Source organism: Uncinocarpus reesii, genomic scaffold (genome assembly GCF_000003515.1).
Source record: "Uncinocarpus reesii 1704 scaffold_3 genomic scaffold, whole genome shotgun sequence".
Lineage (NCBI taxonomy): Eukaryota > Fungi > Ascomycota > Eurotiomycetes > Onygenales > Onygenaceae > Uncinocarpus > Uncinocarpus reesii.
The window spans coordinates 793200-815733 of record NW_003052498.1 but is presented as its reverse complement, the minus strand read 5'-3'; the positions used below and the strand labels follow the sequence as shown (position 1 = coordinate 815733).

Below are 22534 nucleotides of genomic sequence, written 5' to 3'. Positions count from 1 at the left end.
GATGTGAATATGAGAGAGCCACAAAGATCCAAGGAAACGCGGAAGGGGAATCGGAAAGAGTGAAGACAGAGAAAACGATGGCACATCTTGAAGAATCTGAGTAAACAAGGCTGCGGAGCGGATGTATGCCTCACAAGGGAAGAGAAAAGCGGAAAAGAAAAACGCGGTGATTTGAACCGCATCAACGTTTCAGACCCGCCAAAAGTCAGGGTAAAGAGGAAATCTGATGGCCGAGGGAGCCAAATGCGATACGGAGAGTGAGAATAAAATGACAAAGAATCAGGACGCGCGCAAGAGGAGGGGTGAGAAAGGGAACAGGGAATAAATCCATCCGCAAAAAGGTCGCTGAGATATTTTAATAGTAAGGGGCAAAAAAAGCAAGCCAGCAAAAGGACAGTCGCCCACTCAACGCAGTATTGATTAGGGGGCAGAGTTGTATGATTGGGTGTTGTGCTTTGCCGCGACCAATCTTGGAACGTATTTTTCGCAAATGTTCCTGTATTCACTCTGGCAGGTCTTTTGCCGACATGTCGCAGTGGGCTATGGTAGGGGAGGGCCAACAAAATATGGTCATGTCATCGTGGATGCTGTGTCATTCACAACAGGCTCGTGCATCAGACAAGCCAGTGCTCCCTTCACCGCTGAAGCGCACACAGAAACCAGGGATCTGTTCGAATCCAAGGGCTTTTTTGAAGAAGTGGAAAATATACTGAAATCATATACGGATAGCGAAAGTTAGAGGGTAAGCGAGGGTCAGATAGTGAAAGGTTTATTGTACAAGGAGGGCCCTTGATTGGTTCGAGGATACACGCTGGCAACTGGTATCGTCTTCAGAGTTTCAGCGAGCTTGGACTTTACCAAGCCCAGATTTTCAGCTATCGAGAAATGGTCAGACTACAGCTGCTTGCATTAGGGTTTAGACGGTGGATTCTTACGAGAGAGTCCCAGGAGCCCGTGCATAAACTTATTCCGTCGTTGCTCACACCTAAGCAGCTGACACGGTTTTCATGGCCGCTTAGTGAGCCGACTTTGTCGCCTCTCAAGACATCCCAGACCTGCGAGTATATTAGTCGACACATTGGGGACGCGCGAGCTGGATGATGTTGACATACCTTGCACTCAAAATCATCATAGCCAGCAAACAGAAGTCGCCCAGAGACCGAGAAAGCGACGGAAGTAATGCCACAGAGAATTTGATCACTCTATATCAAAAAAGGAAGGTTAGTCAATTCCAGATGTAGAACGGAATAAGCATGATATAAAAACGAACCTGGTAGATGTTAAGTTCCCGGTCCGCGCGGATGTCAAACAATCGACAAGAGGTATCATCTGATCCAGTTCCGAATGCATTCCCGTCAGGGAAGAATTGGATGGCATTGATATCGGACTCATGGCCAGAGAAGGTCTGGACGGCCTTGCCCAGTCTGATATCCCACAATTTAGCAAAAGCATCGCATGCGCCAGAAACAAAGATGTTATTGTTCGTCGGGTTGATGCTGATGCTCATGACGTCGCCGAGGTGGTCGGCAAATTCGGTCACCTTAGTTCCTGATTCAATATCCCACAACATACACGTCATGTCTCCGGAGGATGTGATGATTCGGCGATCATTGATAAACCTACAACACGATAAGTAACCCGCGTGGCCCGACAATTCTCTGGCAACACGAGTCGGCCCTTCTCGCGAGGAAAGATTGTAGATTGAGCAGATGTTATCAAGTCCACCGCACGCGACGTAATTGCCACTGGGCGCGTAGGCGCAGGTCATCACCCATGAGGAGCGGAGCGGAATGGCGTGAACTTTGTTCGTGGTGTAGGCATCCCAGATTATCAATTTTCCGTCTTGAGAAGCGGAGACCAGGTGCCTCCTGTCGGTCGACCAGTGCATTGCATAGATCTTGGCGAGATGGCCCTTTAGATTCCGTCGTGGTCGCATGCCAATTCGCGTCAAGGGGTCGGTATTATTCTGCGCGACTTGGCGAACTGGTACATAGAAGGTGTTAATATCAGATGAGCCACGTTACCTTGAAGCCCAGGGCCGAAAGGCTCTCACAATGGCTCGAACCGAGGCGGTCCACGGCCCCGAGGTCAACCAGATGCAAGAGGGAGCAATTGCAGAAAACGGGGAGGATCTTACGGGTGGTGTCAGCCAATTCATCTTTCCTGCGCTTGATGCGATCCTTCAGGCCCTCTGCCTCGCGCCTGGCAGCCGTTATCTTGGCCTGCAACTGCTCACCGTCCATGGTTGGCAACGTCGAGTGGCGACCAGGTGAAGGGACGGGGTCAATGGAAGGGAGGGCGGTTGATGGCTAAAATCTCGATCCAGGGGTGATTAAATTTTGTTGTTAAGACCGATGGTGCAGGAACGCGAGGGCGACCGAGCCGGGGTGTTGAGGGCGGGAGAGGGAGTGTGTTTGCACCGAAGGGAGACGAGGTATGTGCCCACGGATTGTTCCAGGAGGGACCGTTGCTCGCACAAGGCAGACGAGCGATGACCGAGCGATGGCCACAATCAACGATGAGCTGGGAAACAAAGCGTGACGGCTTTGGTCGGGAGTGGAGAGTGAGCAGGAACAGACTGATGAGTGCAGATGCTCACGACGAACAAGCAGAGCAGAGCAGCCAGTGTCACTGGAGGCGCAGTGGAAGGGGATCATTGGCTGACAGCGCATCCCTTTTTGGCTCTCGATTAATGATACCAAGACATGACGATACCGGCGTAAGTTACGGTCACAGAGATTGCAGTACGGTATTATTGGGGTCACGGGGGCGAGTCCGTTCTGACGGAGCGCGCGCTTATTTAGGTAGCAGATGTCGCCCGGGCCGCGAGTCACGACAGCTCTGGAGGGCGTTACGGCAGCTCTGTCCCTTCAGTCGCTCAGAGGAGGACAGGCTCAAGTCTGACCCCGAGGAGGCGAGGAGAAAGGAGCATCTGGTCAGCCATCGCAAAGAGTAGCCTTGGAAGTGAACTACCCACTCTCCCCCGCTTTGGAGCCTCTCCGTGCCGGAAGTGGGAGCTGTGGAGTGAAACTGGCATCTGGTTCTATCAAATAGTCGACAGATATCGACTATCAATCAACTCGGTTAAGAAACCTAACTGGAACAGATAATATTAAACTGTGGAGCGGAATTCGATAGACAACTCTGTGACTCCATGAAAGCTCTCTACAACTTGATCGGGATACTGTGGAGCAGCATCTCTATCCCACAACTAATTTAAGGTCGTCGACCAGCCATCCCTGTGCCAAGGGACCGAAGAAGCGGTTGGGAATGCTACCTCCGTTCGGCGGAAAGTGCTCAGCCGCAAACGCTCGACCCGAAGGAAATGTCCATCGCCCCTTTGTGCTCCCAATGGCGGCTTACGCTCGATCACATCCAGTGGTTTTTCACTGGGATCCATGCTTCTGCTCCTTTGTGTGTTGTCGCTCAAGTACAACATGAGCGATGCAGCTCCCTGGCTTCATGCGGTTTGATTGAGATTTGAACATTCTCTGCATTGTTGCTCCGCCCATGGTCTGAAACCCGCCGAATTGCGGTTTCAATGGTTATTTCAATATTACAGCCTGTACCCCGTATGTAAGTAACATGAGAAGCTTGGACGATGGGGCATGGACTTTACATACCGATACCGAGTCAGCGTTCGTAATGTGTACTTGCAAGACGGATTATGGCTGTTTTGATTGGCTGCGAGGAGTCCGATCGTGTAAATAGCCAGCCAATCAGCAGCCAGGATCTGGGCTTGGCGCAGCGGAAAGCGCAACTCGCTTCGACAGAATTTCCCAATGAGGCAGGCAAGGAATCTTCTTATTCAGCAAGAGCGAGTCTCACGCACAGAAGAAGCAGGCGCGCCGCGGAGTCGGTTTCACGCCGAGTCCGGAAGGCTCAGGGGATTGAGCAGCTGCGGGCGATTGACTGCAACGACCGACTATTATGTGGAGAGCCCTTCATGCATGTCATCGCAGATCATATCCCGGCCCCGGGAGATGCACGCATCCATTGAGCAGATGGAGTCTGCAATCGGCCAGTCTTCTGGAAGAATGAACACATCAGCGAGCTGTCCGCCACCCTGGGACCGAAGGCGCTTTACACACGCACACACACATCTTGAACACTCTTGCACTGACGCCAGGACGGGTTGCTTCATGAGGAGGAATGGGACCGTCAAGGTATCAGGATTGGGGCGGATTTGATGCAAGTGGGAAGAGGCATCGATTAATAGAAGGACATATAACCAACTCTGCTACCCGACCTGATTCATCCCTCGGCACTTTGGAGAATTCGGAGACACAATGCAGATGAAACAAAGTCGCATCGAGTCTACGATGTGGAAGGCAACAGAAACTATGATGGACAAAAGTGACGGACCAGCCGATGAAGCTTCCGCCAGCGAGGTCGAGACTAGTTAGGCTCCTCTTCTTCAGGCAAAGCTCCCGCCCTCCAGGAAACGGCCTTGTGGGAGAGGAGCCGCCCTGATGCACTTTCATGTTCCAGGCGAAACGCGTCCTGCAGATGCGCCAACGTGCTCACAGCATAGCCTAGTGTAGAGCCGACGTGGAAGAACCCAAGCGGGGAATCCCGTACTTGGGGATTGAAGGCCATCACGGCGACTTTGTAGCCATCAGCCCTCGATGAATTCAGAGAGAAGAGCTCCGGATACCTTTGTAGACATGTGGTGGCGTGCCCAACATGAGGGAACAACCAGACAGGATAACAGTGGCCACCACACCGCAACACCACCCAACGCCCGTCGGGCCCGGAAAGCGAGGATCTCCTCCTTTTGGCCCTGGAAACTCCTCGCTTTCTTGCTGTCATTCTTGAAAATTCGGTTGGCCTCCAGCTGCTGGACTGCGTTGGGTGACGGGTCTTGGCTTGGGGGCAAAAAGGTATCGGATCATGAGTCTAGCGCAGCCTTTGCCTTTCTGTCCAGCGAACTTCCCCTGTAACACCATCCTCTCTACAGGTTCTCCTCTTCAGTCCTTCACCTCATCGCAGCATCCTTTTCTCTCTCTCTCTACTGCTCTCTCACGCCGTCTTTGTCTGATTGCTCATTGCTCTAATTCATATGTGCTTCTGCACCGCTCCATCCCTTTACTCCTCACGCTCGTGACGCTTCTCGTTGCCGCCCTGGCCTGACCCCTCGCCTCTTTTCTCCGCTCGCTACAACCAGCACCCTCCATCCCTTTCGTCCCCAGCATCCATTCCTACGCCCAACGATCTTTGCACTGCTGCAGTGGCTGCGTTTTAAACCTGTGGACATCTCTCCTGGTTGCCCGTGGCAGCGCCCGCCCCTAATCCCAACTCCCGCAGTCCTTTTAGCTCCAGCCAGCCTCCCGCACTGGTAACCTGCTGATTGCGCATCAAATTCATTCCTTCAGCTAGCACTCGCCGTTGCTAAACTTGTTCAAAACACCTGGATAACTACCGCCTGAAGTCGTATCCCGTGCTTTCTATAATATGTGCTAGGACGTTGGGATCTGAATGTTCCATCCTTCTCGAAACTTGCCCTGACGCCAAATTTGATTCAAGCCTCACGTTTTCTGGAACACGGCCCCTGGAAATCATCGACTTAGTTTCATCAACACCTGTCCTTCACTTTAATATTTTATTTTTCCTTGCTTGGGCCTGTCCTCTCTATCCCTCCCTGCTGACGGTCTTTTTGGTCTTTTGGCAAGGGTTCGGTGTCATTCAAGGTGAGGATTCGTCGTGGCATCTCCGATGGATGGCCAGAGGAACTAAATTTGGCCCAGTTTCTCACAGCTCATTAGATCGTGGTTGCTAGATCACCACCCGTTCCATACCCTGTGACGATGCGGGAAGTCAATTTCAGCATTCCGAGCGTCAATAAGGCGGCTGTGAGCATAACCACAACCCTATACGACCGCCGTGCTCTGGATTGTACTTCGACGCTTCCGCTTATAAATTCGTTGAACCATCTTGCTTACCTCACTACCTCCTCCGCTCGTATTCGCGACATCCTGACTGTCGATGGAGGCATCGAACGCCTGGTCTGTATCCTCAAGGAGGGACGCAGCAGGGACCTGATGGAGATGTGGAAGTGGAATCTTGCTTTCCAGTGTATTGTGAATATCGGCGTGCGAGGCTCGGAAAATGTGCGAACACGAGTCGTGGAGGCTGATATGGTCCCGGTGATTGCCACCATTCTCGAAAATTACATTCAAGTGGTCGACAAGGTCCGGAGTTCAAGTGAGTCGGAAGCTCAGCGAAGTTCGGCCAAAACCCCAAAGTCCCAGCCCCGCCCCCGGGAGCAAGTCGTTCGCCCATCGTTCGATCGCGCTGCGACGTCGATCTCAGATCATCGTACGACTCGGCGGCAAGCGCCCCCGCCGTCCATAGCAATACCTCATCCTTTTTCCCAAGACGCCCGTCAAACAGATGGCGGAACAATGGAAATCACCCCCTCTCCACAGATGGTCTTGACATCTCCCCCAGAGCGCACTGCTTTCCCTCGTGAAATGCATTCGCACCGCAACCTTCAGCCGGGTGGCCATCGTCACCGAATCATACAGCCTTTGGCAACGGCTGTCCCGTCAATAGATACCGCTGATGGTTTTGGACTCCGACCAGTTCGTGATGTGGATCGATTACCGTCACAGGTCCCCGGGTTGCAAACTGGACTTACCTCTCAGCCAGAGTCTCCAACCACACCCCACACTGCCGCTGATCCACAAGCCATCCCTCAGTACAATGCAAGAGCGAGGAGACGACCCTCTGTCCGCCAACAGCGATCCACGTCTGGCGAGTCCGATGATGGGAATGGAGAAGATGTCGTCATGGGAGAAGACTCAGCGGAGCCGAATGTGGCTGAGCCAATAATTGGGCTCCAAACTGGTATGGAGATTGAGAATGTTGGGGATCAAGATACCATGATGGATGACGGTACAGACTCTCATGGAATTGCCCTTTCGAACCCGTCGGAGCAGCCTGATGCAGAAACGTTCAATATTACTCACCGCTCCGTTCCCGATGGAAGTTTGATGAACCCGGCAGCGCAGCAAACTAATGGCGCGATCACTCTCCCCCCTACCCGTATTGCTGTTACGGGTACTCCCATAATCCACCAGATACCTTACCCGTATTATCTCCGTGATCGCACCGTGTCACACGCAGTTTTGACCGCATTGCCCCGGGACGAGGACGTGCTCATGGCACTCCAGCTTTTGGCATATGTGTCCAAATATTGCAGTCTACGATCATATTTCCAGAATACCCATCTTGTTCCTAAATTGAAGATTGGAAAGGATATCAATTTGCTGGACGATCTGAAAGGCCAATCGATCCCACCGACAGAGCCCGGCGAGGAAGCAGAAGAGTACTTATTACCCGACGACTTCAACATCTTCCCTCTAGTTGAGAAATTTACTGTTAGACACCATACGAAAGATATGCAATATTGGGCTTGCGTGGTTATGAGAAATCTGTGTCGTAAGGACGATTCGCGCGGTGGCATTCGACAGTGCGCCTACTACAAATGTGGCAAATGGGAAGAATACCAGAGACAGTTTGCCAAATGCCGCCGCTGTCGACGCACAAAATATTGCAGCAAGGAATGCCAGAAAAATGCCTGGGTATATCATCGGCATTGGTGCCACAGCTCTCCCTAATCCTATAGACAGCAACGGCGTTTTCTAATCCCCTCTTGGGCACACTGTCTTTTTTCTCTTTTCATGATACAATCCACATGATTTGTTTGCCTCAAACTACCTGTTTTGCATTTTTGTTGCAATTAAATCATAGCAGCTCTTGAACAGTTTGCGGTAAACAACAATACCCACTTGCATCGGCAAATGCCTCTTTCCTGAAAGTTTGACCCTTTTGTTCAAGCCCCTGATACCATGAGCGAAAAGAAAAGTTCGCATTCTCCAACGAGTCCCCTTTATGATACCATATCTTCCGCATGTCTTCCCACGGCCAGTATAATGATATTACAACAAGCTCTGCGCGATTCTTCTCCTTTCAGTTAATGATTATAACCAACTTGAACTTAAAGCTGCCTTGGCTGCATCGATCACGATTCCCCGGTTTGACATCCTCCACCTTTTCAATTCCCTTTAACTTGAAGGCCTTGATTCTTTCCTCTCCCGATCACTGGGCGGTTTGGGAGGGGGCAAACGCGAATTTTTTTCAAATCCTTGCTCGCTTGTATCTACCGGTTTACAGAGACTCGAAGCATTTGGTTGATAGCGTTTTTCCTTGAAGACGGCTTCATATCAGACCCCATAGTTTTCATTTGTTGTTTGTGTTTACTGCCCCTGTTTTTATTCTCCCTTTTGATATGCAGCTGTGCTTCTTTATTTCTCTCTCATATTTGATACCTTAGTACATCATCACTTACATAGTTTATATTGTATTGTGCTCATACTGTCATGGTTTGGCTTGGTTCAGCTTTGATTTTCAACTGAACATAATAGCTACACAGTGTCTTCTCATTGAACATTGGTGGATTTTCCATTTTTTTGAATAATACTCAAAGTTGAACCATTTCAACACCCTACATGAACGCCCATTCCATGCTCAATATGTACGGTCCAATCTCACTTGTACTCATCAGGACTCCTACCATACGTCGCTGCCAATCTTCTCACAAGATGCTCTCGCGCCGTCATAATCCTCCCATCCGCAGGTCCCAGACCCATTCCTTCCACCCTCCGCTGCTCAACAAGCCTGCTAGGCACCGGCACTAGCTCCGCATCGTCCAACGGATGACAGAAATACGCCATACTGTACCTATCTTTTCCCGGAGACGCACCCGCCTGCTCCTCTGCGGGAAACACGACTCTGTGAACCGTAGATTTTAAAAGCCCATTGGTCCAATAGCTCAAGATATCCCCGATATTCACCAGGATCGGCGGAAATCCGGTCTCCGCAGGCCCTCTGGGGGCGGGTCGGACGGGCACGGGTGCCCATTCTCCCGTGGGCGTCTGGATTTCGAGACCGGGTTGCCCGTCGCGTTGGAAGAGGAGGGTGATGCTACCGTAGTCGCTGTGGGCGCCGGCGCGGATGTCGGTGGTGCGGTGGGGTGTGGAGGGGGAGTGGGATTGGATGGCTGGGTAGTAGAGGAAACGAAATGTGACGCCGGAGGGGCCTTGGGAGGGGTCGTGGCGGATGGTGAACCAGTCTGGGGGTATCTATGGGGGAAATGGATTAGATGGAAAGAGAGTGATTGTGGTTTTAGGAGCACATACTCCTAATCCTAATGCGAGCAGGGATAGAATACGGTCGCATGTCTTGCGGCATAGATGCATGAAATTGGATATTTCTGCTTCATGGGGGATGAGGGATGGAGGCAGTGGCTGCTGTGCTTTGTTGTCCTTGAACTCGCCAAAGTTGAAGGCTCTGCGGCGAGAATTAGTCTAGCGGAGTAAGGGGCGGGTGGAAAGGGACGTGCTCTTTGAAATCACCGCCCTAGCAAACATGGCTCAATCAGCTTGGTCGGTAAGTCTGCAAGGGATTAACATACCTGGTGATGCTTGGGATCTAGTGTCTCAGTTCGTATCCCGGCCCAGCCCCGATTCTGCCTCCGTAAGTTACTCAACGGAGTATTTTTAGATGGCTGTCGGTGCATACATTTGGCCCAATTCGGACTTGCTGTTTTTCTTCGTGTGGAGATGCAAAGAACTTTCGTGCCTGTGTTAAAGGCCAGCCATTAGCAAAACTAAATCAGGGTCATGCACCGCACTGCAAGATAGACAGATAATAAATCCTCCAAGGTGGATAACCTCAAATTATAGTACAAGATTCAAAGAGCTACCATTGCAAAAGCTGAATCCACATTCCCATTGGAAATCTCAGTGCTTGCACTATCAACGTATAGGAATCCATAGTTTGTGGCGGCATCGATCATTGCCTTGCCCGTTTCCGGGTCGGCATTTGAGATATCGATAATGGGGAGCTGGATGGGGAGCTGTGTTTGTGACATCGCTCAATGACTATTGTTCAGAGTATGAGATTTTACTGCTTCAACAGCCCTCAGGATGCTTGCTGGGGTATCTAAGTAGCTATCCGGCCATGAGTAAGCGGTTTGGTAGCTGAAGCTGAAGGAGATGAGGGGACAAGTTTGATAGAAGCTTATCTTATCAGCGGCAGACCATGCCAAAAGGGGTCTAGTTGCGATTGCTTCCTACCAGCATGCGAGCATGGCTGCATGGAGCCATCGCACAGAAAAGGGCGCAATGACACAAAGCTGGTATCAGAATAACAGCTTAGTGTCACCCCATTCATCTTGCCAGGCGCCCATGGTCCTACATTGTCTGGCATGCAAACGCCCCCCAAACAAGCACACGAGCGGTACTGCTGACTAAGCATTTTAGGGTGTCACGGGTGAAAGCTTAATGGCACATCCCCCGAGCCTTATGAACAAGCCATCTTTGCTGCAACCTCCCCATCCACCTCATCAGCAGGCGTATTTCACTGGTTGAGCCTAGCTCTTCCACCAGCTTCAGCCTTTCGTGTTTCCTATCGGGGTTGGTGGAAGCTCAATTGACCTCGCCCTTGCTTCAGACGCCTCTCGTCTGAGTGATATTTTGGCTGACGTTGGTTTTTGCCAAGCTCCATGTTTGGGAGAGCTCAGCTGTTCTGCGAAATTAACCACCAACGACAAAATCAACAATGCCGAGTGAGTGCCTTTCTAACTCTTGCTATTGACTGATCTCAAGGAATTGCTACTAATGGTCGTTCTCTCGCTTTAGTCCGCGGTTTCGACGATTGGGCTAGCACCCGCGGCCAGACCTTGTCCCTCTCCGCTCTGAAAGGTGCCGTCATTGGTATCCATGCTTCTCACTACCTTGACCTCCATTTAAACCACCATGTTACAAAAGAGCCCCTCCTCATTGCTTTGGGGGGCTTTCCGTTTGCATTAAAAGCTCATGTCGAGAGAGAACTCCAAGCACTTAAGAATGCTGGAATTTCCTGCATCTTCGTATTCGATGGATTGGAGATTGGGAAGCCGGAACCAGACATTGTAGCTCAGAATCAGTCTACCCGCGCCTTGGAACAGGCTTGGGAGTATTATGACCAGCAGCAGGCGGACCAGGTGGTTGATGCGTTCAGCAACGCTGGTAAGCACATCCGTGAATTGCGAGACAAGGGATGCCTGACCTTTATTGTGTAGGAAGCGCAAAGCCGGAATCACTCTACAAGTTCCTTCAGAGGATTTTACTTGCGGAGGGAGTTGATTTCATGGTGGCACCATATTCTGCAGCCCCTCAGGTAATCAACCATATGATATACGCAGCCTCTTGACTTTTCGGCTTACAATTGATTCGTTTTCAAGCTCGCCTATCTTGAGAAAGGTCCCCAGATCATCGATGCGATCTTCGGGCCATCAGACCTCTTTCTGTTCGACGTGGAGAAGGTTATCACTAAACTTGACACGGACCTGTTCCACTTCAACTGGATTACAAGGCAAACGTGTGCAAATGATCTGAACCACTTGAGCAATGAACAGTTCGCCGACTTTTGTCTCCTCCTTGGCTCTCCCTACCTTCGCACTTTTCCACCTTTCGAAAACCATCCATACCCGGGCAAAGCAGTCAACATTCGCGATGCGCTCAATCTATACAATAGTGCAGGAAGGAACGCACTCGCCCTCTGCGCCCAGTTCGAAGACGATCAGCGCGTCCACGATCTACAGTATTTAGACCGCTTCAAGCGGACATTCATAATCCTTAAACATCATATTATCATGGATATCGATGGCAAAGTAGGGCCAATGGATCCTGAGAATGCGCCCTCTGATCTGCATGAATTGATCGGACAACGCCTTCCAGAAGAACTTTACTTCTATATCTCCAAGGGCATTCTTGGGCCAAACGTTCCCAATTGGCTGACATCCGGTGAAATTCCAGTCACCCTTCCGCTGGGTACGGAGGATTCTGACGTCTATCGCCGCCTTGTCTCCGATACACTTACCCCTATCCGAACTCAATCTCTTTGTTTGCTCTCGAACTCACTACATCGGTTTTATCAAACAAAAGCTATTCATATTCGCCCCTGGTACGACAATAAGTCTGAACGGACTGTCAGCCTGAAATCGTTGCCATCAGTGAAGGAGACCATTGTGTCTTGGAAACTTGGCAAATTTCAACTCCCAGATAACTTACAAGAACTTCAGGTAGTTTCATTTCCGAAATTTAACTGCATTTTGAATGGATGCATTTTAACATCTTTCTAGGGTTCATCCCCACTTTTAACATCCTCCCTATCGGTTGCAAAAGACCCGGCGTTTGCTTCAAAATCATTCGCCCCCAAAGATGCGGCGGTATGCTCTCCATGCCACCATGCCATCATACCATTCAAATACTAACTAATTTAGCCGCTCTCCTCAAAAGCTGAGATTCTTGCCAATGTCATGTGGCGGTTCTTACAACTTCGCGGCTACATTGACGAGAAGCATCAACTCACTGGATGGGGTCAGTCGTTAGAGGCTGCTCTGTCCTCATTAACCTCGTCCGAGAATTTGGAAGAGCCCACATTCCTCGCCATAGAGATGCTCCGCCTAGGGGTTTTAAATGCCAAAGACATGTTTTCGAACATTTCTGGAGGCCCAATGCGAGGCACATGTAAGTTCAAGCGGCCAAAATTGACCATCCAATTGTACTGATGACGGAACCCATTTCACAGCCGAAGAAAAGTCTTTTAATCTCTTGGTTTCTCGGGTTGCATCCTTGGGCAAGATTCGCCACAAGTCCATCGGATATTCGGGCCCGCTAAGCAGACAGCTTTTGTCATTCCATTCATTAATTTACGCGGTTCGCTCGAGTCTCCGCGATTTAATAGAGGTTGTTCTTGCTGGCCTTCTTCTTAGCGGAGAAGCAGAACGTGACCGCAATGATTGGTCTAGCTTGAGTCTTAGGTACGATTATAATCATGTCGCGGTGGTTATAAGCTTCTAACGAAACTGTTTAGCCTACCTTTCATTGACGATAATGATTGCGGCCTGGGAATTGCAGTGCGCACATATCTCGACGATTTACCGCAACAGAATGAGCCTACGTCACAGACTGTAAGGGCCGAGGTCAAGGCTAAAGGAAAAGAATGGTTTCAACATAGTCACAGCTTCGAGGGAAACTTAGGCGTGGCTTTTCAGCTTTGGGACGCCGTAAGTTCCTTGCTCCAAATAACGATTCAATTCGGGTACTAACAACTGATCTAGGTTTGCAAAGCCGCCCGAAATACTCCATCAAAGGAAGTTCCGGGTGCGAAGATTTGGGAGGACACGAATAAATGGCTTGAAGAACGACGGTAATATGGACGCTATCTGATATGTGACTGACACAATTACTGTACATTATCAGCTACTCCGTACAGTTGAACCCATTATGTACCATTTACATATTACGGAAAATGTAGACCTAGCTCGATCTTTCCACCATTGATCTGATGATCGATGGCGTGGAACGAGGAATGACACATTGCTAGTTACCGCTCACTTCTGAACCAACGAGCTGCGTATCTCGTAATTCATCATCATACGTTTTCTATTTATAATGATTGATTTGCCGTTGCGAATTTAATGGGGATGTACCTGTATGGAACCGTTGGGGCTCAAACGAGGCAATGGTGTCCTGACCTCGATGCATAGCTCAATACGCAAGTTGGCTGAGCCTAGCTGTGTTTCCAACCTCCCAAGTATTTGTAAACGGGTTTGTCCAACGCCAACCCATTATTTTACGGCCTTTGGCTCAAAACATATTTTCCTTTCCCATAATTTAAAGATATTCCGCATTGTTTTCTCATATACTGGTTTCAGCATGGTTCGACTGAGCAACCTCCTCGTGGCCTCCCTAGCCCTCTTCAACGATGTCGTCAGCGCCAAATCCGCCGTCCTTGACCTAATACCCACCAATTTCGACAAGGTCGTCCACTCCGGCAAGCCCGGTCTCGTCGAATTCTTCGCCCCGTGGTGCGGTCACTGCCGAACCCTCGCCCCGGTCTATGAACAGCTCGGGCAAGCGTTTGCCCACGCAAGCGATAAAGTTCACATCAGCAAAGTTGACGCGGACGCGCATAAGAGTTTGGGCAAGAAACACAAGGTTCAGGGCTTCCCGACGTTGAAATGGTTTGATGGGAAGGGTGGTAACGGGGAAGAGTATGAGGGTGGAAGGGACCTAGAGGCTTTGGCTAAGTTTATAACGGATAAGACGGGCGTGAAGGCGAAGGGGATGAAGAAGGCTGCGGAGAGTGTGGTGACGATGTTGACGGATCAATCGTTTGCTAAGGAAGTGGGAGGCGATAGAGATGTTTTCGTGGCCTTTACAGCTCCGTGGTGTGGTCGTATGTTTCTCTCTTTCTTCGCTGGTGTTGGAACAGGTGATGAAGATGGGTTGACTGACATATTGATGCAGACTGTAAAACCTTGGCTCCTATCTGGGAAACCCTCACTGAAGACTTCATTCGCGAACCTGGTGTTCTCATTGCCAAAGTCGACGCCGAAGCTGAGCAATCGAAAGCTACTGCCCGAGACCAAAAAGTTACCGGCTACCCAACCATCAAGTTCTTTCCAAAGGGATCCAAAGAGGGCGAAATCTACAGTGGTGCCCGCTCTGAAGAAGCTTTCGTCAACTTCTTGAACGAGAAATGCGGCACTAACCGTGCTGTCGGAGGAGGATTGAACGCAAAGGGCGGCACGATCGAAGCTCTCGATGCAATCGTTGCCAAATACGTTTCCGGAGAAGCGCTTGAGAAGATTATCAAGGACATCAAAGCCGCCGTCGGTGCTTTGAAACAGCAATATGCGCAATACTACCTCAAAGTTGCTACCAAGCTTTCGCAGAACTCTGGGTACGCGGCCAAGGAGCTGGCAAGATTGCAGAAAATGATCAGCAAGGGTAGCCTCGCGCCCGAGAAGTTAGACGATTTGACTTCGAGATCTAACGTCTTGAGGCAGTTCTTGGGCAAAGAAGCAAAGGGAACCAAGGATGAGCTTTGAAGTCTTTATGGCATGATATCCAAATATTTACCGGCATTATATACCTATCTACTTAACTACTGACTCCAGCTTGACTGCTAGAGCAGAGCAAGCTAAGAGATGCCCATATTTAGAGCAAGGCAGGGTTGTTTTATCATATTATGTACTACTAGTGGGGCCTAGCCTCCTGAGGCGCTAAATCAAAACGACAGGTGCAATAATTGTGCCATGAATCCGATGACTGCTCATGTATATACATGGCTGGTGTACTCGCTCACACCGGTTCAAATTATTCTCCAGGGCAATATAGATTTTGCCCATTGGATATATCGTTCTTGAATGTGAAAGCCAGAAGGGTATCGAAAACAACCGCCCAACTTCATAAGTGCTCCGCTCAATATTCATGGTCGCGTCATTTCATAATTATAAGTAAGGCTGTAATGAAAAAGTCTTAGAGAGAGCCTGGAAGGATAACCGGCCCGTTAACTCCCTCGATCCGTATCACCAGCAACTGTCAAGGAAGCTTCGAGTTCGTCAAGCCGCCGTGTCATGTCGTCCACTAACACGGAGAATTAGCTCTAGACAGATACTAGAAAAAGCGCCAGCTAAGCAGCATCTTGCAAAAAGAAGCTCGTTTCCCTCACATTTCCCAAATATCTCGTTCGATACATTCGCAAATCGATGTTGTAACTGGTCGAGGAGGTCGTCCACTGCCACTGCAAGCTGCTGAGCACCGCTTTCTTCGGTTAATGGCTGCTGTTTTGGGGGAATACTTGCGTTAGAACTTGTTTCTTATCTGCAAATGTTGAGCAAAGCCAAGCATGAAACGTACCTCTACGGTTGTAGATTTCCTTGTGATGCTGGGAGAGGTAATGGATGTTCGGGTTGGAGTCCCGCTCATTTTCAAACCAGATTTGGAAAAGCTGAGTTAGCACGGTATAGAAGTAAAAAACACCTCAATTTGCAATATTCTATCAGCGAGTAAAGAAAGTAAGACTTGGAGAGCTGGATGAGGACGTTTGCTTGCCGTTTGGAGAACAGTAACGGTCAAATCTGATTGGTGAGGAGGCATGATCAGATTAGATAAGATTCAATTCACGTGCCAGATGCTAGAGTTTATTACATAATATAGACCCGTCGGCACTTATCCGCTTGTAGTCTAGCGTAAAGCTTCCAAAATCTCGCTGGAAAGATTTCAAGCTGGAATCGACGGAGTCGCGGCTTTCTTAATCACATTTCCGGATCAACCAGTCGAGATTTGATTTTCAAGTGTCTTAAAATGGTGAAGAAAAGCAAATTGCTCAATGCCCTTGACGCGCATAAAGGCCGAGATTTCGACAAGGAGCGCCAGAAAAAGCTGCAAAAAGCTGCTGAGAAGAAGAAAAGGCTGAAGGCGGGAAACCAAGTGGAAGGCGAAGCGGAGAATGAAGAGGTAATTAGCAATTCTATATGGGGGAGAAGCGTTTCCACGAAGCTGATATGGCGGCAAAAAGCAGGAAGCCAATGCTCCCGCAGAATTGAAAAATGGAGAAAAGGCCAAGAAGCAACAGGTTACCAAAGTAAATAAGGAGGGAGAAAAGCAGAAAGCAAATTCGGAACAAGCTCAGACTGAGGTCAATGCGCCTGACAACGAGGAAGATTGGGAAAGCGAAGATGAAGCTGAAGACGAAGAAGAAGATGAAGACATCCCCCTCTCAGAGCTCTCCGAAGACGATAGAGCCGACGTAATACCTCACCAACGCCTCACTATCAATAATTCCGCCGCCATACGAGCATCTCTTAAGCGAATATCCTTTATCAACGAAAATACGCCTTTTTCAGAACACAATTCCCTTACATCCACAGAGCAGATGGACATACCTGACCCCAATGACGATCTCAATCGCGAGCTAGCATTCTACAAAGTGTGCGTATCAGCGGCGGCTGCGGCGCGGAGCTTATTAAAAAAGGAAGGCGTCCCTTTCTCTCGACCAGCGGATTTTTTTGCGGAGATGGTCAAGACCGATGAGCATATGGGCAAGATCAAGAAGAAGCTTTTCGAAGAAGCGGCTGCGAAGAAGGCTAGCGCCGAAGCAAAGAAGCAGCGTGATTTGAAGAAGTTTGGGAAACAGGTGCAAATTGCGAAACTGCAACAGCGGCAGAAAGAGAAGAAAGAGACGCTGGAGAAGATTAACAGCCTGAAAAGGAGTATGTATTCATCGCATCATTTAACATTCGCGAGTGGCGTTCTGGTATGAATCGCATACTGACTCTATTAACCAGAACGAAAAGCCGACGGGGGAGCTCCCACCGAAGACGAGAATCTCTTCGACGTTGCACTCGAAGACGCCAGTAAATCTGACCGCAAGAGACAGAATCCCGCTGGCGGTTCCAATTTCAAACGACAAAAGAAAAACGAAAAGTATGGATTTGGCGGGAAGAAGCGATTTGCGAAGAGCGGAGATGCCGTATCAAGTGGTGATTTGAAAGGGTTCTCTGTCAACAAAATGAAAGGAAAAAAGTCGGGTGCGGCAAAACGGCCTGGGAAAAGTAGAAGAGCCGCCGGGAAAAGGTAATATTCTGTATATAATTGGGAAGCATCGATATATTTGATCAGAGAGCATGTATCCAAATCTGCTGATTTTACCCGTTGAAATCAAATGGGAGTAGACAGTGTGATTTGAAACTAGTGAAGACGCAAATTAGGGCGTAGGTGCGGATATATCAGATACCATCATGCGGACCAAGGTCTGAAATGAAAGTTGTAATTGTAACATATCAAAATATCTGCTTCCTGAAATCCTAGATCATTCCGTTCATCTGGTGTTGCCATCTGGTTCCTGGGATCGGAGTGATGTGAACTAGGATAATCGTTTGACAAAGAGTTTCCAGATGGTCGTTCCTGTTCCCGGCCGGATCTAGCTGTCAATGGGAATATAAAGCATGGAGATCTCTTTGTCCAAGTTCGTGTGCGAATACTCATAGAGAAGCAATGTGGCAGGCAATTATCCGGTAGAAACCCGGGGGCTCTATGAATCTATGCTGTGTTGAGATACATGCTATATCTATACTCAGTCATACCTGGTCAATATCTCCACCACTTAGCTCCTTGCTATTTGCCTATTTGACATAGGATGAGTGAAGAGAAGTCTATGTCTGACTATTATTGCCAAACAATTCGGACCCTGAATTGAATTCATCATGGACTCTACTACAGTCAGATCAATGTATGTTCAAGATCCATCTTTTGCTTTATTCTTTTCCCGCCAGTCATCTAGAAGCCTTTGCATTTTTGCGCTCCACACTTCTTCACCCGCTTCTAGATCCTTATACTCCAATGTCCTCTCGGGGGAAAGCTCAAAATCACCCTGCCGCGTACGTACCAACTCACTCATTATTGCATTGCTACCGAGTGCTAGACCGAGATCGTGCGCGAGGGATCGGACATAGAACCCCGAGCAAACCGTCATTGTGAGCTTGACTGCGGGTGGAGGGGGATGTAATTCTGAGGAGTCGGGCGCGGGTTCGGATTTTTGAGCTTCAGGGGTCGGAGCGGATTGCTGCTGTGTGGTTGAGTCTGAAGCTGTTGCGGTCTCCTCGTTGGATAGTTCTGTTTTCTGGCGTTTCAATGAGGGCTCCTGCGTAGTCGGTGCGGTCCCCTGAGCGTGGTCATCTGGTATTGGAGGTGTTTTTCTTTTCAAGGAGTCGTTTTCCTCTCCATGCTTGAGGTCCTCATTGATAAGATCTTTCTCCTGTGCGATCATCTTCTTCGCAATGGTTTTTTCCTCAGCTCCCGCCTCCTGTGTTGGCCATTTCCATTCATGCTTTCCAGGCTCATACCATTCAACGATCTCCAGGTTCAGCACTTCGACTGGTCTCTCTGCAATCTCCACAGGCGGCTCTTTTCCCTCCCTTGCATATTCATACAGTTTCTTTCCCTGCACTTTCAGAGCCGAAAATATCGATGGGCGCTGCATAGTTTTTCCTCTAAACGCCTTCAGCGCCTCCTCGACTTTTTCTCTCGTGATATGTTCATATGGCGCATGGCTAACCACCTTGCCCACACGATCATACGAGTCCGTCGCGACACCAAACAGAATCACCGCCTCGTAGGTCTTCGTGCAAGCCAAAAAGCCATTCAGCTGCTTCGTTCCTTTGCCCACACCCGTAACCAGCACCCCAGTGGCAATTGGGTCCAATGTCCCTCCATGTCCTAGTTTGACCTGTAAGCGCTTATCTCTGCGTCTTCTTTTCCCACCCTCCTGCTGGCGACGTTCGCGCTCGGCGGAGATCCATGGCTGGAAGAATTTGGAACGGTTGAAGTGGTGCTGGAGGTTGCGAAGGACTTCGGCGGAGGATATGCCCGCTGGTTTATGTACGGCTGGGGGAGAAAATGGTCAGTGGCTTTCTTTAGATTCAGTTACGACCGGATGATTTTCGGTGCAAGCTGAGGGACGAACAGAGGGGAATTGGGGAGCTAACCGAAAACTCCCTCGAGATTGGCTGCTTGAGACATGATGTGTGGCAGTTTAGTTGCCCACCTGTGAGTAGACATAGGACTGAAGCAGTTACTCGCGCTGGAAAGGTGCAGAAAAATCGGGGTGGAGATTGGACGGTGAAGTTTTTCTTCCGCATTTCTCACCTGCTAAATTAATGCCCGCAAAGCAGGCCAAATGGTTAATCACGTTTAGGGGCTTCCCCCCCTATAAAATAGGGTAGTCAAGGCCCCGACGGCCAGGCGGTTAGCCCCTAAACTTCGCCTTTGATAGCTCAGGCGTTGACCGAGTACAGTACCATACCACGATACCGGATATCTTGGCTGCTTCCACAAACAGAAAGATAAAATACCCGGTATTCGACACGTTTCTCTGCCGACCCTTACCTAAGCATCAGGGCGTTCCTTGATTGTTCCAGAGCTTCAGCTTCGAGAGCCGATGAGCTGACCGTCATGAATTCATCCACTAGCTTCCTCACATTCCAATGCCTTGTTCTCCAAAGGATTCTCGTCTTATTCTTGCCTGTTTGTTCATCATGACAACTCTGAAGATATGACTGCACGTATCGAAAGTGTTCTCGCCGCCAGAAACCCCTCCTTGACCGACGAGAACGACTGGGAAGAGTTCGCTTTGACCGATGTCAGGGTTAGAGTGCCTGGAAAAGCTCGTTATGCCAACCTCCTGACTGCATCCCCTGAGAGCCCTGTCTCAGTCACTGGTCAGCTAGAATTGGTTGAACAAAATCAAGAATCCCTTGGTATCTCTCACTCTCCTGAACCAGCTATTGCCGGTTTACTGATCAACCCTGCTCTAGTACTGGATGAAAACTACCGCTCGAAACGAGTCATCATCGAAAACGTCACGCACTATGCATATGGCCAACACGAGGATGGCGAAGTCGGAATCTGGGTCGCTGGGGAACCGGGGTGGTTCTCAATTACTCCGGCGAAGGGCTACAAGCCAGTGTTCAACGAAATGATCGAGGCTGTTGATCTTTTGTACTTTATTATAGACAAACACCAACCAAAAGGCCGGAGGAGGAAGCAATGGAATCCTAAAATGGACTATCTTTTTGATCAAGTAAGCTCTTCCTTTTGGCCGTCTGGCTTGTGCTAACGTCCAACAGTATGTACAGCACACCTATGGAGCTTGTGAAGATGCGGATGATGCCGCAGAAGTGTTCGATAAGCACCATGCATTTCTAATTAAGCAGATGGTTCAGGGGAAGGAAGATGTAGACTGGGACACTGCACCAGTGTATAAATATTTTCGGGAGAAATATTCGGTGAGATTTTTTTTTTTTTCACGAAACAAGGCAGTAAATGGGCGCGCACTAAAACCAATATCTAGGAATTGTTTGGTATTCTGGAAGAAAAAGGCTCTAATGAGGACCATATCTCCGACGGTAATGAAGTTGATAATGAAGATGCTGAGTCGGTGGGTACAGAGACCGTGGAAAAGTCACAGGCAGACACTATTTTTGAAACTATTCTAGATATGAAGGAATCCACTAGAGATTTCAAGCGGCAGTTGACATTGAAAACAGCTGCGGAACAATTGCTGAAACGCTACGAAATGGACTCCCTGGACTATGCTATCAACCTTATCAAAGCGCGGGCAGCCTATTTGATTGAAATGATGGATAATGCAAATACGTTATCTTCGATTGATTGGTCTCGAAGAACTATATATAGACAATTGAAGGCAGCCGAGCGGTCAAAAGGTGTGCAAGATGTTCGGACCACTCCCTTGCATCCCCGTCCTGTCGAGGACCAAGGAGATCAATCATCTTCTGTCGAAGAGAGTGAAGATGAAAACTTCTCGCACCACAGGAGGCATGCACGGATGTCAATTCTTAGGCCAAAAAGCTCCGTATCCGCAAAACGCGCCAGAAAATCTGGCAAACAGCCTCCAAACGAAACCTCGGATTCTGAACAAGAGTCAGAAGATATAGATATCAGCGAGGAAACTCCGACCAGGCGGCTTGGGAGCCATCGCTTGATACAGCAGCCATTACCTTCGCGAGTAAGTGAGCTCGCGCGGTCCATCATCTCCATTTCCGAACCGAGCACTTCGTCTCCCAAAAAAGTGGCTCCCCTAGAAATGGCTCGTCCATCCGAAACAACTGCCCATCCCATCAATGGCAACCATATTACCATGCCCCCAGCGGCGCTGATATCTCCGGAAGTTGACCTTCCCCGGGATACTTGGGTTTGCTCCGTACAGGGCTGCGGAAAAACCGTCCTCAAAGCTTCTTCAAAGCGATCAAAGGAGGTGATACTTGACCACTCATTGGCACATGCGGACGATACCCAGACAAAAATGAGTTTAGTGTTTGCTGAGCAACGGCTCAATGTGAATGCATCCGTTGATTTTCTCCTTAATAGAATTCGGGAGTTTGGAACCCTTGAAGGAGAGCCCAGTGATGCTGGTATGAATTCTGACGCCAAAAGAATCAGGCTTGGGGAGTGAACCGTTTGACATTCGAGGATGTCGAAACTAGAAACTCACTCCTCCTTGGGTTACGAAAATTTTACGTTGATTGCTCCAGCCTGGATTGGCAACATTGTCCGACTGATGTACACTCTCGGAAACGCCTCCGAGGCTTATTGAAGTCCACCTAACGTGAAGGTTGCCTCTCACTTCAGTCGCTTTGCTACTCACATTGAACAAGCAACAAAGGAAGCGGCTAAAGGAACTTATCGAGGTGCAAGGCGCTGTGGATAGTAATATCGTCGTGCTCCGCCACCAATTGCGGTAGGGTAATCTCTACCTACAAAACTCTCGAACAAGCGTTCAAGTATATATAACTTGATATTCACTAACGCTGAGAATCACCCCGTTCCACTTCTCAAACCAAGGATCTTATCGACAGCGTGAAAATGAGTGTATCTAAACCGTTGTGGACGGCCTGGCATTTGACTAGCTCCTTGGACTTGTCTACCTCCCGTGTTTCAATATCTTATTCTAGATGGAGAATGGAGGATTTTAGTCCTTGTCAAAATTACTATCAATAGGTCATGCTGAGGGCTTTCAGTCTGATGGGCTTTTGTGTGAAAGATCCTGTGTCGCCATAGGATATTTTGTCGGAGGCAGGATAATGTATTGACGTCCAAGAGTAGTAGACACTGAA

The 22534-nt window shown here is 49.2% G+C and overlaps 9 protein-coding genes across 9 annotated transcripts; 5 read left to right on the top strand and 4 right to left on the bottom strand.

The window, feature by feature from the left end:
- Positions 1-875: 875 nt before the first annotated feature.
- UREG_05045 (guanine nucleotide-binding protein beta subunit) lies at positions 876-2243 on the bottom strand (the record flags this gene model as incomplete). The annotated part of the gene is made up of 4 exons (XM_002584310.1): positions 876-1055; positions 1113-1202; positions 1271-1983; positions 2138-2243. The coding sequence occupies 4 exons, from the start codon at positions 2241-2243 to the stop codon at positions 876-878; spliced, it is 1089 nt and encodes a 362-aa protein (XP_002584356.1).
- Positions 2244-4398: 2155 nt separating this feature from the next.
- Positions 4399-4599, bottom strand: UREG_05044 (uncharacterized protein; the record flags this gene model as incomplete). The annotated part of the gene is made up of 1 exon (XM_002584309.1): positions 4399-4599. One exon carries the CDS (start codon positions 4597-4599, stop codon positions 4399-4401), a length of 201 nt encoding a protein of 66 aa, XP_002584355.1.
- Positions 4600-5807: 1208 nt separating this feature from the next.
- On the top strand, positions 5808-7622 carry UREG_05043 (uncharacterized protein; the record flags this gene model as incomplete). The annotated part of the gene is made up of 1 exon (XM_002584308.1): positions 5808-7622. One exon carries the CDS (start codon positions 5808-5810, stop codon positions 7620-7622), a length of 1815 nt encoding a protein of 604 aa, XP_002584354.1.
- A 930-nt stretch (positions 7623-8552) lies between these two features.
- Positions 8553-9937, bottom strand: UREG_05042 (putative dioxygenase; the record flags this gene model as incomplete). Its single annotated transcript, XM_002584307.1, has 4 exons — positions 8553-9146; positions 9204-9371; positions 9586-9645; positions 9770-9937. The coding sequence occupies 4 exons, from the start codon at positions 9935-9937 to the stop codon at positions 8553-8555; spliced, it is 990 nt and encodes a 329-aa protein (XP_002584353.1).
- Positions 9938-10626: 689 nt separating this feature from the next.
- UREG_05041 (uncharacterized protein) lies at positions 10627-13264 on the top strand (the record flags this gene model as incomplete). Its single annotated transcript, XM_002584306.1, has 8 exons — positions 10627-10633; positions 10707-11075; positions 11129-11226; positions 11291-12130; positions 12332-12578; positions 12640-12871; positions 12925-13117; positions 13172-13264. 8 exons carry the CDS (start codon positions 10627-10629, stop codon positions 13262-13264), a joined length of 2079 nt encoding a protein of 692 aa, XP_002584352.1.
- Positions 13265-13769: 505 nt separating this feature from the next.
- UREG_05040 (protein disulfide-isomerase tigA) lies at positions 13770-14947 on the top strand (the record flags this gene model as incomplete). The annotated part of the gene is made up of 2 exons (XM_002584305.1): positions 13770-14292; positions 14364-14947. The coding sequence occupies 2 exons, from the start codon at positions 13770-13772 to the stop codon at positions 14945-14947; spliced, it is 1107 nt and encodes a 368-aa protein (XP_002584351.1).
- Positions 14948-16205: 1258 nt separating this feature from the next.
- Positions 16206-17760, top strand: UREG_05039 (uncharacterized protein; the record flags this gene model as incomplete). The annotated part of the gene is made up of 4 exons (XM_002584304.1): positions 16206-16358; positions 16423-17113; positions 17189-17477; positions 17712-17760. 4 exons carry the CDS (start codon positions 16206-16208, stop codon positions 17758-17760), a joined length of 1182 nt encoding a protein of 393 aa, XP_002584350.1.
- A 378-nt stretch (positions 17761-18138) lies between these two features.
- On the bottom strand, positions 18139-19421 carry UREG_05038 (uncharacterized protein; the record flags this gene model as incomplete). Its single annotated transcript, XM_002584303.1, has 2 exons — positions 18139-19286; positions 19388-19421. 2 exons carry the CDS (start codon positions 19419-19421, stop codon positions 18139-18141), a joined length of 1182 nt encoding a protein of 393 aa, XP_002584349.1.
- Positions 19422-19953: 532 nt separating this feature from the next.
- UREG_05037 (uncharacterized protein) lies at positions 19954-21873 on the top strand (the record flags this gene model as incomplete). Its single annotated transcript, XM_002584302.1, has 3 exons — positions 19954-20481; positions 20537-20686; positions 20752-21873. 3 exons carry the CDS (start codon positions 19954-19956, stop codon positions 21871-21873), a joined length of 1800 nt encoding a protein of 599 aa, XP_002584348.1.
- Positions 21874-22534: the final 661 nt, after the last annotated feature.